General features: G+C 51.2%; 1 protein-coding gene across 13 annotated transcripts in view; it reads right to left on the bottom strand.

Moving 5' to 3' along the window:
- The window catches only part of Mical3 (microtubule associated monooxygenase, calponin and LIM domain containing 3), a 217,716-nt gene that overhangs the window by 116,215 nt on the left and 86,188 nt on the right, over positions 1 to 15,313 (bottom strand). For all 13 annotated transcript variants that reach the window (XM_037204182.1, XM_028880423.2, XM_028880421.2 and 10 more), the window contains exon 2: positions 650 to 987. In XM_037204182.1, coding sequence (XP_037060077.1) covers positions 650 to 913 — 264 coding nt within the window. In that variant the 5' untranslated portion in view covers positions 914 to 987. The remainder of the gene's footprint in view (positions 1 to 649; positions 988 to 15,313) is intronic.

Here is a 15,313-nt window from a genome sequence, read left to right as displayed (position 1 = left end):
GAGTGCACACTTCTCACTCTTACTCCCACTCAGGTGAGTATAGTGACACTTCTCACTCTTGCTCACACTCAGGTGAGTGCAGATCTCAGGTTTCAGTTCAAGCCGATTTTGCGGAAACTCCATTTTTCCACACCGGGAAGACAGCAATAGAAATACTTCCATCCACAAGGTCCTTGTTTGTGAACTACAGTCGACCTTCAGACTACGGATGGGAAGAAGCCTGACACTTGTGACACATCCTTACCAGGTGCTGAACATGGAAAGATGACTCTGGAAAAGATGCCAGGCCAAGACCCATGAAGTCCCATTCAGAGAGTATACTCACATGGGCCTGGCTACGTAGAGCTGCATCTGCATCCTCTTAACAGTGTGAGGCTGGGGGGGGGGGGGGGGGGCTTCAGAAAAATAGAAACTTTCTATCCACCTGCTCTCAAGCTTTGAATGTTCAATAAGAGAAGACATGAAATCCACTCAGGGTCTGGTGAGGGGAGTGTCAAATGAACACAGGAAACAAAGTTTCGACCAAGTTTAACCCCTTCAGCTGGGCTGAGGCCTTGCTCTTCCCCTGCCCTCTGCTCCTCGAGTCCTCCCGGAAGCCAGCTGAAGTCCCCGTGTGGGTGACCCGTGTCCCAGGAACGGCCAGGCTTACCTTTGTGTTGGTGCACGCTTTTCCCTTTTTGTAGTCTTTGTGACTGCCCCGCTTGTCCAGTTTGGCCCAGAGGGCTTTGGCCTTCCAGTAGTTGAGCTTGGACTTCAGCTTGGGGTAGAAGGAGCGGTAATCTTTGGGCTTCAGTTCCAGGTGGTCACAGAGCTCCTGGAAGGCCCTGAGGGTTCCCTTGCAGGTCGTGGCCTGGACAAACCGGTCAAAGAGGCCGTGAGCTTGGTTCGTTGTCTCCTGCTTCCTCTCCTCCATGCTCCCCTGCTCTTGGCACGCCCCCCGAGGGGCAGTGGAATGGCTGCGGATCCACCTGGCACTGTCACCTTAATCTAACGGGACACAAGGGAGAGAAAGAAAATGGTTAGCATCTCTGTGTTTATGAGACGTCCCCGGAGACATGCTCCTTCCCAAAGACGGACACCACTCACGTCCTTGACGGACGTGCACTGAAAACACTCGAGGCACCACACGGGGTGCTGGGGAGCAGACAGTCTGGTGGCAACATGAGCAGAGAGACACACTACGATGGCCTCTTCGGGGACGGCTGAGGCTTTCAGCTGGGCAAGGAGGGCAGGCGGGACTGGGCAGGGAGGTCGCTCCAGCTGTCCTGTCCCGTGAGGGTCAAGAGTGAGTCCCAGTTTCCTGATGGAGGCCACCAGGAATCTGGGAAACTACAGCAAGCCAAAAGATTAAAGCCATAAGCACTCCTTTGTGTGGCCGGCTGATGAGCTCGCTGTCTTGAGCCCACGAAATGGAAGTACTAATATGACTAACCTTGAAGTTGACTGAGTGGCTGAGGAGGGAGACCAGGTTTAGGAGCCACTGATATGGAAGGAATGGAAATATTTAAGCAGAGGGCACGCAATGGGACGGCCTATGATATGAGCAAGAAGGACCCAGGACTCTGCACAAGACCTGAGCTATGCCGGTCTGACAGAGGCCATCAGGAAGACCCCTCTTCAAAGACGGCTGCAAGAATTAGTACAGAGAAGGCTGAAGAAAGCCAAAGGATGTGTCAGAGGTGGCTAAGAAGCAGAGGACAGACACATCGGAGTCCCTTGACACATCAGAATCACAAAGTTTTCCACTGCACATGGTACATGCGGGGTGGGCTTACAGCCACCACATTTCCAAATTCATATTTTAGAATAACGATGTTACCCATACCAGAATATCAGAAATGACCACCACCAGTCTCCCCATACGGGTGCAGCCAAACCTTTGACCAGGTGGGAAACAGCAACCTTACATACGTCTGCACCCACTCCTCGCCCATCTCTTCTGCCATGTTTTATTGGAACTACTATCCAGAGACAAAGAAACAAAGAGGGCAGGAAGTCCACCCCAGCCCGGAGCCCGCACTGGCTGCTGCATGACCCTCGGGAAGTCAGTCTTCCTCCCGTGGCTCTGAGTTCCCATTTGAAAGTGAGGAGGAAGGACTGATGACCTGCCTGCCACCTCTTGGAGCCCTCAAGTCCTTCGAGTCAAATGCTAGGACAATTCTGGCCACAGCACTCTGGGAGTGCTCCAGTTAGAACACCTCACTCATCATCAGTTGCCTCTGGGATAAAGGAGACTGGGTGGAGCTTTGCTATGAAGAGGCTTTACTCTGGGATGAGGGGGGGGGACGACACGGGGGACACGACAACTGTGGGGATGCACTGCATTTACTACTGAGGGGCAAGGAGCAGCCCTTTATCCAGTGAATGGACTCACGCTGGTGGGAGCCCCCAGGCTGTTGGTGCTGATGGAACCGATTCTCAGAGACAGACCCCAGATTCTATGACAGGGATGACCCCGAGACTGAATGAAACTGTTTCTTTGGACAAATCACCAGGCAACAGAATGCTCAGGGAAGCGGGGGACATTCCGCTTTTCTACACATCCTGCTAAAGCTTCGTGGGATTAAATCCAAACCCCTGAGACACAGCTCGGGTTCCGTAGGAGGGGGTGGGAAGTACAGGGACCGGCGTTTCCCCTCCTGCTTCCCAGGAGAGAGGACAAGCCCAAGAGTGTAAGACGGTGATTCTCACCACACACGCTGGCTTGGCTTCTTACCACAAAACTGTGACGCACTCAGCAGCCCTCCCCTGGCTCTGGGTACTAAAAACCACATTGCTAATGAGCATGGCCTGTGTCGATATCCATGTGGCCAAGAGCACGGGATTTAAAAAAAAGAAGAATGCATTATTTAGGGGTGTGGCTCAGGGCAGAGCAGTGACATGTCAAAGGCTCTGGGCTCCATCCTTAGCGCCACAAATGAAGAAGAAATTCAAAAACAAACAAAAGAAATGCTGGGATTAATCGGAACCATCCTCTGGTCTCCCCTAAATTACGGTTTATTTTAGGTCATAGCAGTAAGAAAACATTTTGAAGGTCATAAAAAGAGTCCATTCTTTTCTTACAAGCCCAGACTTAGAAATGGTAGTCAGTCAAAAAAACAACTTGTAAGAGTGGAAAAATCCAGACATCTTTATGACGAGGCGGAAGAAAGGGTGGCAGGAACAGCGACTGACTGTAACCAGGCTTCCGAGGGCGGGCAGTGCCCTGCCCCTTCCGACCCCAACCCCACACCCTACCTGTGTCCGCAAACACCTAACACTACTGGGGTTACAGCGCAACATTCCCTAAGTTCGGAGCACACCTGGCCGGATTACCCGTGCCAAGAAGGAACATGGTTTTTCTGTTCCTAGCTGGCAGCCACTGATTACCTCTTGCCAGAATGCAATGCACTCAGAACCGTAGAGTTCTTGCTGAATCCAGCATACTCAAGATTCCACATTACATATTTCTTCTTTTTATTTTTTTTTTGTTTTATTTTGAGGCAGGATCTCACTGTGTAGCTCTGGCTGTCCTGGAACTCACTATGCAGACCAGGCTGGCCTTGAACTCACAGAGCTCCGCCTGCCTGTGCCTCCCGAGTGCTGGGATTACAGGTGTGCGCCACCACCGCCCGGCTCACATCACACTTCTCAAGCCTTTCCAGGCTGTAGTGTTGCCCTGTGCCCATCCTATCCCTCGACAATCATCTTGGATATTACTCTCCAAAGAACAGCTCTAGCCACCCGAGCTGACATCCCCTTGCTTGGGTACTGCCTACTCCGAAGTAAACTCTCCCTTCCCCAGAGCTGCTGACCACCACGGGGCATTCCCACATCAAATTCCATCATGGCTGACCACTTTCATTAACAACATCCCAGGGCCTACTTGAGTGTAAACGATCATCTAATGCACAGTCTCGGCCCAGTTCCCCAAAGGATGCAGTGTCTGCTCTGCAGGCAAGCACTAGGTGCCCTGGCTAAGGGATCATGACCTGCCGGGCACTAATGACACCGTCTAAACAGAAGTAGGCTGGCTCTCAGAACAATGCAACAGGCACCCGGGTAAGACTACCCGAGACAGAGTCCCTTGGGCTGCCTCCCCTTTCGCCTCTGTGAGCCAGGCGAGCACAGCAGGAAGACGGTCCAGGGCGGCCAGCACTGCCCAGCCCGTCTGTACACCTGTGCTGTGCACCAGGACTGCCCAGCCCATCTGTACACCTGTGCTGTGTGCACCAGGACTGTCCAGCCCGTCTGTACACCTGTGCTGTGTGCACCAGGACTGTCCAGCCCGTCTGTACACCTGTGCTGTGTGCACCAGGACTGTCCAGCCCGTCTGTACACCTGTGCTGTGCACCGGACTGTCCAGCCCGTCTCTACACCTGTGCTGTGCACTGGACTGTCCAGCCCGTCTGTACACCTGTGCTGCTGTGCACCGGACTGTCCAGCCCGTCTGTACACCTGTGCTGTGCACCGGACTGTCCAGCCCGTCTGTACACCTGTGCTGTGCACCGGACTGTCCAGCCCGTCTGTACACCTGTGCTGTGCACCGGACTGTCCAACCCATGTCTACACCTGTGCTGTGCACCAGGACTGTTCAGCCCGTCTGTACACCTGTGCTGTGCCACACCAGACTGTCCAGCCCGTCTGTACACCTGTGCTGTGCACCAGGACTGTCCAGCCCATCTGTACACCTGTGCTGTGCACCAGGACTGTCCAGCCCGTCTGTACACCTGTGCTGTGCACCAGGACTGCCTCACTCCCCAGGGCACTTGCCCAGCACTGTGACTCACACTGAGAATGGCCAGGAAGAATGGCAGAAGGGCCCATCCTGTTAGGCGTCACTTCCCCCGTCCTGAAGGTCAAAGCTGCATCATAGTCTTCCTGGCTTCTCCTCACCCAGTGTGCCACCCTTCCAAGCATTCTGGGAAAATCAACACTCATAATCACAGGAACCTAGAGACCAGGAAACCTGGCCAGAAAGGCCAAAGTACGGCAGACAGCAGGCAGCCAGCAGCAAAGGAAGTGAGGGGCCTGAGGAAGAGGAAGCAGCCAGGCCAGGTTTCCAGGTTTCCAGAGCATCTGTGTGGATCTGCCAGCCGATGACACCCTGTTTTTGTCTCACGGCAGCTGACTGCTGACTCAGCCCTTTACACATTCCTGGGCTGTGGAGGAGAGCGCTGGGGAGACAGGCCTGGAAGAGCACAGGGAACAGCCTTGTGCTTTTCATTCATGACAGGAACGGCTGCCCTGACTCCCAGCTCTTAGAACAGATGGTAGGGAGGAGGTGGGGGAGGGGAATGGTTTATAAAAATAGGAAAAGGAAAAAAAACCAGAAGTATAAGAAAATAGAAGCCCACCTCATACACCTATACCAGCAGGTGTACAATTCTTGAACCCAAAGGCCATCTAGGAAGTGCTCCTTTCCCTGGCCCACTCTGTGGGCACTAACGCATCCCAACAGATCTCGGGAGTAGGCGAACAGGGACGCCTGCCTTGGAACACTGTTAGGAGGAAATGCAGATGAAATACATTTCTGATTATTGAGCATCTCTGTGATTTGCCCCTGAAACAGCACCCAAATCACCAGGGTGGCTGCATTCTCAAATGGCCGTCCTGCAGCTGAGTGGCTGGGCTGCTAGCGTACAGACAGACACCAAAGCTCTGGCCTCACGGGCAGCCAGAGACCTGACTCAAAGGCCTCTGGGTTTGGGTCCCTGTCTCCTGCAATGTTCTCAGCTACTCAGTCACAGCTCTTAGGTAAAGCTTCGGTTCTAAGGAAGCAAGCCAAAATTCAATAGTATGGAGGTTCTTCAAAGAATCAGAAACAGAACTATTTTATGATGCAACGACCTCAACTCTAGATGTATATCTGAAAGAGAGAGAGAGACAGAGAGAGAGAGAGAGAGACGGAGGGAGGGAGGGAGGGAGGGAGGGAGGGAGGGAGGGAGGGAGGGAAGGAAGGAAGGAAGGAAGGAAGGGAGGGAGGAAGGAAGAAAGGTAGAAAGAAAGGAAGGAAGGAAGAAAGGTAGAAAGAGAGAAAGAAGGAAGGAAGGAAGGAAGAAGAAAGAAAGAAAGAAAGAAAGAAAGAAAGAAAGAAAGAAAGAAAGAAAGAAAGAAAGAAAGAAAGAAAGAAAGAAAGAAAGGAAGAAAGAAAGGAAGGAAGAAAGGCAAGATCCTCAAGTTTGTATACTCTTACTTCCGGCTGTATCATTAACAATGGATAAAACATGGGAGTAAACCAAATATCCATCAACAGGTGACTAGATAAAGAAATTGTATGTACGTGTATATATACAACACACATGTACACACACACACACACACACATACACACACATTCGATTAAATCCCAGCACTTGGGAGATAGAGGCAGGAGGGTTAGGAGGTCAAAGTGAGGCTCAGCTACGTAAGGAGTTCAAGGCCAGCCTGGGCTACAGTGAGACCCTCTTGTAACCATGACACAATCAAAGGCAAATGCTCCATGATTCCGCTTAAGTTAGCTATTTAGGATAGTGAAAATCAGAGACAGGGCGTAGGATAGTGGCTGCGAGGCCCAGAGGGCAGGGAAAGAGGGAGTTAGAGAGGGGAGGGAAAGAGGGAGTTATGGGAGAGGGGAGGGAAAGAGGGAGTTATGGGAGAGGGCAGGGAAACAGGGAGTTATGGAAGAGGGGAGGGAAAGAGGGAGTTATGGAAGAGGGCAGGAAAACGGAGTTATGGAAGAGGGCAGGGAAACAGGGAGTTATAGAGACAGGTGGTTCGGGAGTTGCGTGGATCCGGCTAGACCGCTGGCCAGAGAACTCCAATGCTGTGGTTGCAGCTGCAAACCACTGGCCTGCTTTGACACCGTGGGCTCTGAGGATCGGAACCCAGGTCCTGGTGCCTGCAAGGCAAACACGTCACTGAGCCATCTCTTCAGCTTGTTTTGTTTGCTTGCTTGCTTGGAGATGCTGTCTGCTTTAGCTCAGGCTGATCTCCAACTCACTATATAATGGAGGCTGGTCTTTAACTCCTGACCCTCCGGCCTCCGTCTTCCGGTATTGGGATTACACCTGTGTGTCACCAGGCCTGGCTTGTAGCTCTGTAATAATTCCTGAAATCAGGAAGCATGAGTCCCCAAGGGTTTTCTTCTTTCAAATATTGTTTTAAGATATTCAGGGCCCCTAGAAATTTGGTAAGAATTTTAGTTTTTTTGTTTGTATTTGGATAATGCTGACATCTTACATTTTTCAACACAAGAATGTGGAATGTATTCTCGCTTATGTTTACTCTCTTTCAGTAATATTTTGGGGGTTTTGTTGTATATGGCATTCATTTTCTTGATTAATTCTCAAGTTATTTCACTCTTTTTTTAAGATTTATTTATTTATTTATTATATATACAGTGTTCTGGCTGCATGTATGCCTGCATAACAGAAGAGGATACCAGATCTCATTGTAGGTGATTGTGAGCCACCATGTGGTTGCTGAGAATTGAACTCATGACCTCTGGAAGAGCAGCCTGTGCTCTTAACCTCTGAGCCATCTCTCCAGCCCCAAGTATTTCATTCTTCTTGAAACTACTGTAAATAGAACTGTTTTGTAATTTCCTCAGATCATTCCCTGTGGGGCACAGAGATGCAGTTGACCTGTGCAGGCTGACTTCCCTGAGTCCTTCATTAATTAGTTCTCATGGGATTTGTGGATGGAATCTCTGGGGTTTCCGAAGCGGAAGATCCTGTTACCCATACCAGGTACCTTAGCGAGATGATGTCACACTTTCGGACTGTGTGGCTGCCGTTGCAGCAATACACGTCATTAAAAAATCCCTCTCCTAACTAACTGCAAGCTTCCCCAGGCTGTGAGCAGGTCTTTGCAGTGATCAGGTCTGTGACCTGATCTGTAATGGGAACATGCTGTTTCTGAGGAGTTGGTGGGTGTAGGACAGGAGCCAAGCAACCCCATTCTTGAAGGAATGACCCTATGGTGATGCACCTACCTGAGCCTTCATGGCTGAGAAGATGCTGAAGAAGAACTGGGAGACATTACGGGGAACACCCTGGGGCTGTGGACTGTTCCCAGAGGTCTTCCACAAAAGCTGAGGACACATGACCTCTGGGTTCTCTTCAAAGTCTCTAATTCTGCAAGAATGCCCTTAATCTCTGTTATAACTTTTCTAACTTTTTTAGTGCTTCTCTGCCAACAACCTATTTCACTGTGAAAACAAAGAATACTTAAGCAACGGAGAAATGAAGTAAGCCAAAATCAAATTGATTTCTGCCAGGGGTTCCGCTGTCCAAACACATACGAGAGGAATCCAGAACTGAAGCAAACACCCCAAAAAACACAACCACTCCCAACACTGTCAATGGTGCCCAAAGCAACCCTCAAATACAAGAAATCAAGAAGAAATGTTTACAGATTCTGTGTCTTGCAGTTTTCTTATCCGTAAAATGAAAAGAATCCTAGTTTTGAAGAAACTGAGGTAATGAGTATAAAATATTTAATGTACCAGGCACACAGCGAGGCACAACCAGCCATGGCACACTGTTATCATCCAGCAGTTCAAAGTGTATTGATTGCCTCTCTCGGGGCTACGACCAGATGCCTGACAAGAAGCGGCCTGTGAAGGGAAGGTTTACTGTGGTTCATGGTGCAAAGGACACAGTCTGTCAGGGTGGGAAAGACAGCGGCAGGCTGCGCCTCAGCTGTGGCAGCAGAGCTGTCTCTCATCTGGGAAGGTCAGAGGATGAACTCTGGAGACCGCGCCCTCATTCCCTCTGGACTCAGATACCAGGCAGTGCAATGGTCCTGCCTACATCCAGGGTCTCCTTGCCCCAGGAGACCTCTCTGGAAATACCCCGGATGGAGGTTTGTCTCCTTAGCGAGTCTAATTTGAGTCAGGCTGACGGTGAAGCTTAATCACAGTTAAGTCTCAGCAGCAAAAAGTCTGCACCAATGGCCCCCCTATATAAAAAGTCTATGGAGTCTGTACCAATGGCCCCCCTCTAAATAGTGTGGACATGGTGGGGTGTGAAGGGAAGAGAAACACTTCAAATTGTCCTTGTTCTGTCACACTCTGCCTCTCTGCTGGTTCCGGACAGTGCAGTGATGGCCGTCAGGGGAAGAGGCTGAAGGAGTGACAGCGGCCTGAGGTGGGCCATTCCTTCCCTGGGCAGATCCAAGGTCACCTCAGTAATGGTATTGTTGATGTCACAGGGGCCCAAGGCTGATACAGAAAACCTTCCATCACCTTATTCCGTGAGACGGGGTCTCTCAATCAAACTCCCCAACGAGGCCAGATCCCGACAGCAGCTCCTCCAGGGATCTCTTCTAGCCCTGCCTTCTGACGCTGAGTTACAGACAACCCACCACACCCACCCAGCACTGGTGTGAGTTCTGTGCGATCTGAACTCGGGCGCCCTTCCTTCGTGGCAAGCGGGCCATCCCCCCAGCCCTGGCGCCTTCATTTGGTTCCTGGTAAATTGTAGCTTCAAGAAGTTTGGGGCTGGAGAGAGCGGTTGGTGGTCCAGAGCGGCCCAGGCTGAGCCCCAAGCCGTCACACAGGAGCTGACTGACAATCACCTGCACCTCCAGTTCCAGATTTAAGGCCTCTTCTGTCCTCCTCCTGCACCAGGCACACACACGGTACGTATGGGATAAAAAGAAGTAAAGATTCCAAGGGGGCAGTGTACAGCCTTCGCCATTCTGAAAACCACTCGAAAATGCAGCTTCAGAAATGAAAGCTCGGCACACTGTGTGCTCAGGGTCCTCAGGGACAGGCAGCTGCAGAAGACAAACACTTGGCTATCAGGAGAAAGGCAGTGTCAAGTACACCGAGCAAGGGTATGCGATCCAGCGTTCTTCCTATCAGTTTATCACAGCATCCGGCTCTTTAGAAATGGAGCCTTCGTAAATGGAAGCAAGAGAAACCTGGTTTCCTAGGAACGCTTCTCTTGGCTGTTGAAAGGCCAAGCAGTTTAAAACAGTGTTAACCTGGCTGCATTTTTTTCCAGCAGGCTCTAGCATATGCCCCACCCCCCTGCACTGTAGGAACTCAAGGCAGGCAGGACAGACGAATTTCAGCCCTTCTACCAACTGCACAGGGCTGAATCACAACTCGATACGAAGGCCAGCATCTTCTGGTCCTACTAACCTGAGAGTGTTGCTCCCATACAGGCTGAGACGTGAGAGGGTGACTGGGGAGGAAGTGTCACTGAGCGGGGAGGGAGCACAGGGAACAGAGAATCCCAAGTTCTTCCGTCGCCACATGGCCAGCTCCTATCTGCTCTGTACTGTGTTCCAGGCACACAGTAGGTACTCCATTAAGTGCCAGGCACACAGTAGGTACTCCATTAAGTGCTATGGAACGATGAGCTGTCAAGTGGCTAAGGACATAGAGGTGGCAGCTGATGGGGAGACTTCAAGGGCCACAGTTGCCATGCTCCAGCCGTCCAGAGACACAAATACCTCCTAAAGGCCACCATGGAGCTCCCAGAAAAAATGCTGTGAACTGGACGAGGGACTGCCTTAAAATCACCTCTCTCTCCTGCAGCCAAGGGTTTAGAATACACTCCAGTACCCCACTGGGATCTAGGGGTTGGCAGTGATCTAGTCTGTCTGCGAAGAATCTTAATGAATGGAATCTTAAAATATTCCACAGTCAGGGCCGGGAAGCAGCTGAGGGACGTTCAGCCTAGTAGCTATCTCAAGCCCACTCCAACCATCCCAGACACAGCAGCCACAAGTGACAAGCAACCCGACCTTGTGAAGCAGCCCGCCATCACTGCGCCCTCTGAAACGTTAACTTCTCAAGGATGTCGTTTCTATGTAGAAAAACCATAGAATCTTCACCCCACAGTCTCAAATTTACCATGGAAGGCGTCCAGATCAAAATCAGTTAGTGTCGTCACATGACAGCAGTCTGCACACTTTCCCCAGCTCTTTCAACCATTTTTCTGGACATGAATGTCTTTTTCTATGAGCTTATGCCATTCATCAGTGGTTATGTCTGTCTCTTCTGCCTTCCCGTGATAATGAAGGAGCGATCATGTATGTGCGCATCTGAGGCCATGCTCCACCTGAGCACCTGAGCATCTCACACTGCCCCAGGGGGACCACTCCCATCGACGTACGCCCTCTGATCTTGAACACTCAGCTTTGCCCCATCCCTTGTAATTCGCTCACTCTAGTCCCGTTACAGCAAGGCTTCCCCATCAAGCTGTCTGTGCTTACAGTCTCGGCTTTCTTCTTCTCGCACTCTCTTCTGAACCTACATCCCTGTTACTCCACAGGAAGGGCAGTGGTCCCGAACGACTTTCCTGCTATCAAATCCAACAGCCAGGGCTCAAGCCTGGTTTTTCTCAAGCCATCATGCTGATCAATATTTGCTATCCATGAACCTGCAACTGGGAAGCCAATATTTTAGAGCAGCAATCTATATATATATGGAATACGATTATTTTCTAAAACAGAAAAGTAACTTTGACATTTCTGCAGATCTTTAATGTGGTTCTAAGAGGACAGCTGGATTCTTGATCTGACACTGTGTTTCAGCTGTTGCAACATCACACACCACTAGGCAGCCTCTAGAACACTCCACTGGCAAGCAGAGCGGACAAAGCAGGAGCCCCACCTTAGCATAACCGCACAGACCCTCAGGGAAGTCTCAAGGAGCCCACCCAGGTCCTCACCTTCCTGCTGAGCCCCAGATCTCCCTGCCCCTCACAGGCCTTCACGCTACTCCACATGTAGGAGTCTGCATTTTGCTGCTCTTTTGTCTGGAGATAATCTTCCCTGATCCACTCACTTTTTCGTGTGTGTGTGTGTGTGTGTGTTGTGTGTGTGTGTGTGTGTGTGTACTGAATATGCAGATATGTGAATGTATATAAATACATATAAACATTATATATAACAATATCACCTGTTAGCGGCCCAGTACTTCCCTAGGCTCTGGAAATAATACAGCAGTGAACAGAGAAATGACTCTCTGCCTCTTCCTGAGAGTTCGCGTCCTTGTGAACTTCTTACATGGTGGACACACTACCAAAACATCTTTCTCTCAGTACTGACATTCCCCACCACACTGGAGATGTCGCTCAGTGGAAAAGCCAATGACTAGCATGTGTAAGGCCTGGGATCAATGCCGCCAGTGCCACTACCACCACCACCAGACACCACACTTTTGTGCCATTTTCCTGGTGTTCTCCAAAGTACGCACCCTGATTTGACATGCTATCAACGTTCCTTGTGTGCTGTTCTGCAGCTCCCAGGCCGCCATGCAGGCCATGTCATCACTCCTGGAACAGCCGCTGGCCTAAGCAGCACCCAGTGACCAGGACTTGATAGCTTCTCCAGCCTGCTGCCAAGTGCCGGGGTCTAAAAATCCACAAGGTCACGGGGCAGGTGCTATGGTAAATGGAAGTGGGTGATGTGCGTGTAGGCCCATACCACCACGTTGGGAGGCACACACAGGGAACCGGGAATTCCATGAGGGGAAAGAAGGGTTCCGCCAGGCAGGCCCCCTTACCAGCTCAGACCCTGTTCCTGCCTGAAATTGAAGGAGGATGGCTTGAGGGGAGGCAGGAAAGAGAGCAGACAGGAGCAGGAGCAGCTCTGCTTCAACAGGCAATCATCTCAGAACGATTGCCCCTCTGGAAAGAACCTATTTCCAAAAACGAATAGTGCTGTGAAACATCAGCTGGCTTCCCGCGTGGTAAGCGAAGGACCCTGTGGTGGTCTGAAGAGGAATGACCTCCACAGACTCATGAGTTTGAATGCTTGGCCCACACGAGTGGCACTATCAGAGGTGTGGCTGGTTGGAGTAGGTGTGGCCTTGTTGGAGGAAGTGTGTCACTGTGCAGGAGGGCTTTGAGATCTTACATGCTCAAGCCATGCCCAGCGTGGCACTCTCCTGCTGCCTGCAGATCAACATGTAGAACTCTCAGCTCCTTCTCCAGCACCATGTCTGCCTGCACGCACCATACTTCCTGCCATGACGACAACGACTAAACGTCTGAAACTGTAAGCCAGCCCCAATTAAATATTTTCCTTTGTAAGTGTTGCCGTGGTCATGGTGTCTCTTCACAGCAATGGAAACCCTGACTAAGACAGACCCATAATAGTTCTAATTCCAAATGTACGTTTAAAAAATCTGTCAGAAAGCCACCACACTGCCATGGGGTGTGGGAATGGCACTGTTTCTCCATTAAGACAGAAGGCCAGAAGGGTTACTGCTGTGCACTCACAATTCAGCTTCTGATACGGTGGGAAATGAGACAGCTAATACCTGGACCACCAGTTTCCGCAGGGGAATGGACACAGACAAACAAACAATAACCAGGGCCGCAAACTCCCAGCAGTGCTGAGGGAAGTGAGGGGAGGGCCTCAGGTACACGATCTCTGACCCAGGTGGGGGGTCTCTATGCAACCCCTGGTCCTTCCCGCCCCCTCTCCCCCCGACCTGTTTCTTCTGACCTGGCACCTGGCTCTAGGTCTCACGTGGCCTGCTCCTTCCTCACCTCCACCCCACTCTCCAGTGACCTCACCTCTTACACACAACTATTGTGGGCTTTCCCCTTTCTCTCTGGGGAAGTGGACTCAGGGCTCCCTGCTCTCCAGCCCGAACGCGTACCTCAGAGAAGACAGTCAAAACTGTACAGTCCATCCCCTCTAGTCTCCTGGGAATGTGGTGTCATCTCTACCAAGTTTCCCCCCAACTTCTGCGTGTTAAGAACACTCAAATAACATCAACCATCACCTCACCCATCCGCTACACATTCTAAACGGCTTCCCATGCCGGCGTCCCTCTGAGCTAACATGCCGGGGTTCCCTTCTTCCTGTCCGCTTTGGGCCACTGGCCTCTCCTTGTCCACTGCTGGGCCTCCTGAGAGATCAGGCTCCCAAATCTGCTCCTGTCACCGCGTCCTAACACCAGGCCCCAGACAACCCCTCTGTCTTCATCCCGTCGTCGCTCCTGCTGCAATCTGGCTTCTGTCTCCACCACTCCACTGAGGCCAATAGTGGCTTCTGGGAAAGGCTCAGTCATTAGCTCCCTCGTGCCCTCTCTACGGCTTTTCCTGGAAACTCCCGCCCCTGCTCTGGGAGCGTCAGGGCCTCCGGCTTCTCTCCCGACAGCTCCCATTACCCACAGTCTCAGATGGCCCGAAATCTTTCATCTGCTGCCTTCATAAAACGGATGACCTTGAGTTGCATCCTTTTGACAACGCTCCTGAAAACCAAATGCTTCAAAGTACATCTGTGTAGACACCTCACAGGCACCACGCAGAGAAGCCCCAAAGCAAACACCTCTCAGTCATACACATCTTCCTCCTCACAGAGCCAAATGCCACCTACACCCACCCACCAGCTGGAAACAGAGTCACATCAGTCCCTGCTCTTCACTCCATCAACTCAACCTGCTACTGCTTTCTGGGCCTCCACTTCATAAAGTCTCTACCCTTTTGTTGGGCCTGTGTGTGTGTTGGTGAAGCCCAAGACTGCAAGTGAACTGTCATTGTAGCTAAGTGTGGAACTGTCATTGGTGAAGCCCTCAGACACTAGTGAACTGTATTTAAGCTCAAGACTGCTAGTGTGAACTGTCGTTGGTGAAGCCTCAGACAGCTAGTGTGAACTGTCATTGGTGAAGCCCTCAAGACTGCTAGTGTGAACTGTCCCTCACTGTGTGACTGTCATTGGTGAAGCCCTCAAGACAGCTAGTGTGAACTGTCATTGGTGAAGCCCTCAAGACTGCTAGTGTGAACTGTCGTTGGTGAAGCCCTCAAGACAGCTAGTGTGAACTGTCATTGGTGAAGCTCAGCTGTTGTGTAAGCTCAACTGTGTGTAACTGTCTTGTTTAGTCTGTTGTGTCGTTGGTGAAGCCCAAGACTGCTAGTGTGAATGTTTGTGAATCAATGCTGTGTGATGTTTGTGAAGCCCCCAAGACTGCTAGTGTGAACTGTCGTTGGTGAAGGCCCCAAGACTGCTAGTGTGAACTGTCGGAACAGCACCTTAACCCCCCTCCAACCAGTACCCCATAATGCCGAGTGTTCACTCTTTCCCCACCTCCGTCCTCCACTGACTTCAGGGAACAAGTTGGATTCTTAGCAAAGTTAAAGACCCACCAAGCCCCAGCACCAGGCAATGTCCTATGCCTCCAAGCGTACGGTTTTCTTTGGTCATAGTCTCTGGGGTATACCTCACACCTGTGCTGGCTGTCCTCAGCCAAATGTGCCCTCCTCCTTGCTCCCCAGAGACCTCTGCTCAGGATTCAAGGCCACCCACCACCTGCCAGGCAGGCTCGTCCAGTGTTTCCTCTCCTGGTGGCGAGGCCACACTCTCAACACCCACCAAAGCTCTG

The sequence above is a fragment of the Peromyscus leucopus genome, chromosome 3 (assembly GCF_004664715.2).
Source record: "Peromyscus leucopus breed LL Stock chromosome 3, UCI_PerLeu_2.1, whole genome shotgun sequence".
Classification (NCBI taxonomy): Eukaryota; Metazoa; Chordata; class Mammalia; order Rodentia; family Cricetidae; genus Peromyscus; species Peromyscus leucopus.
The sequence above is the reverse complement of the archived record's forward strand: the minus strand, read 5'-3'. Positions and strand labels throughout refer to the sequence as shown.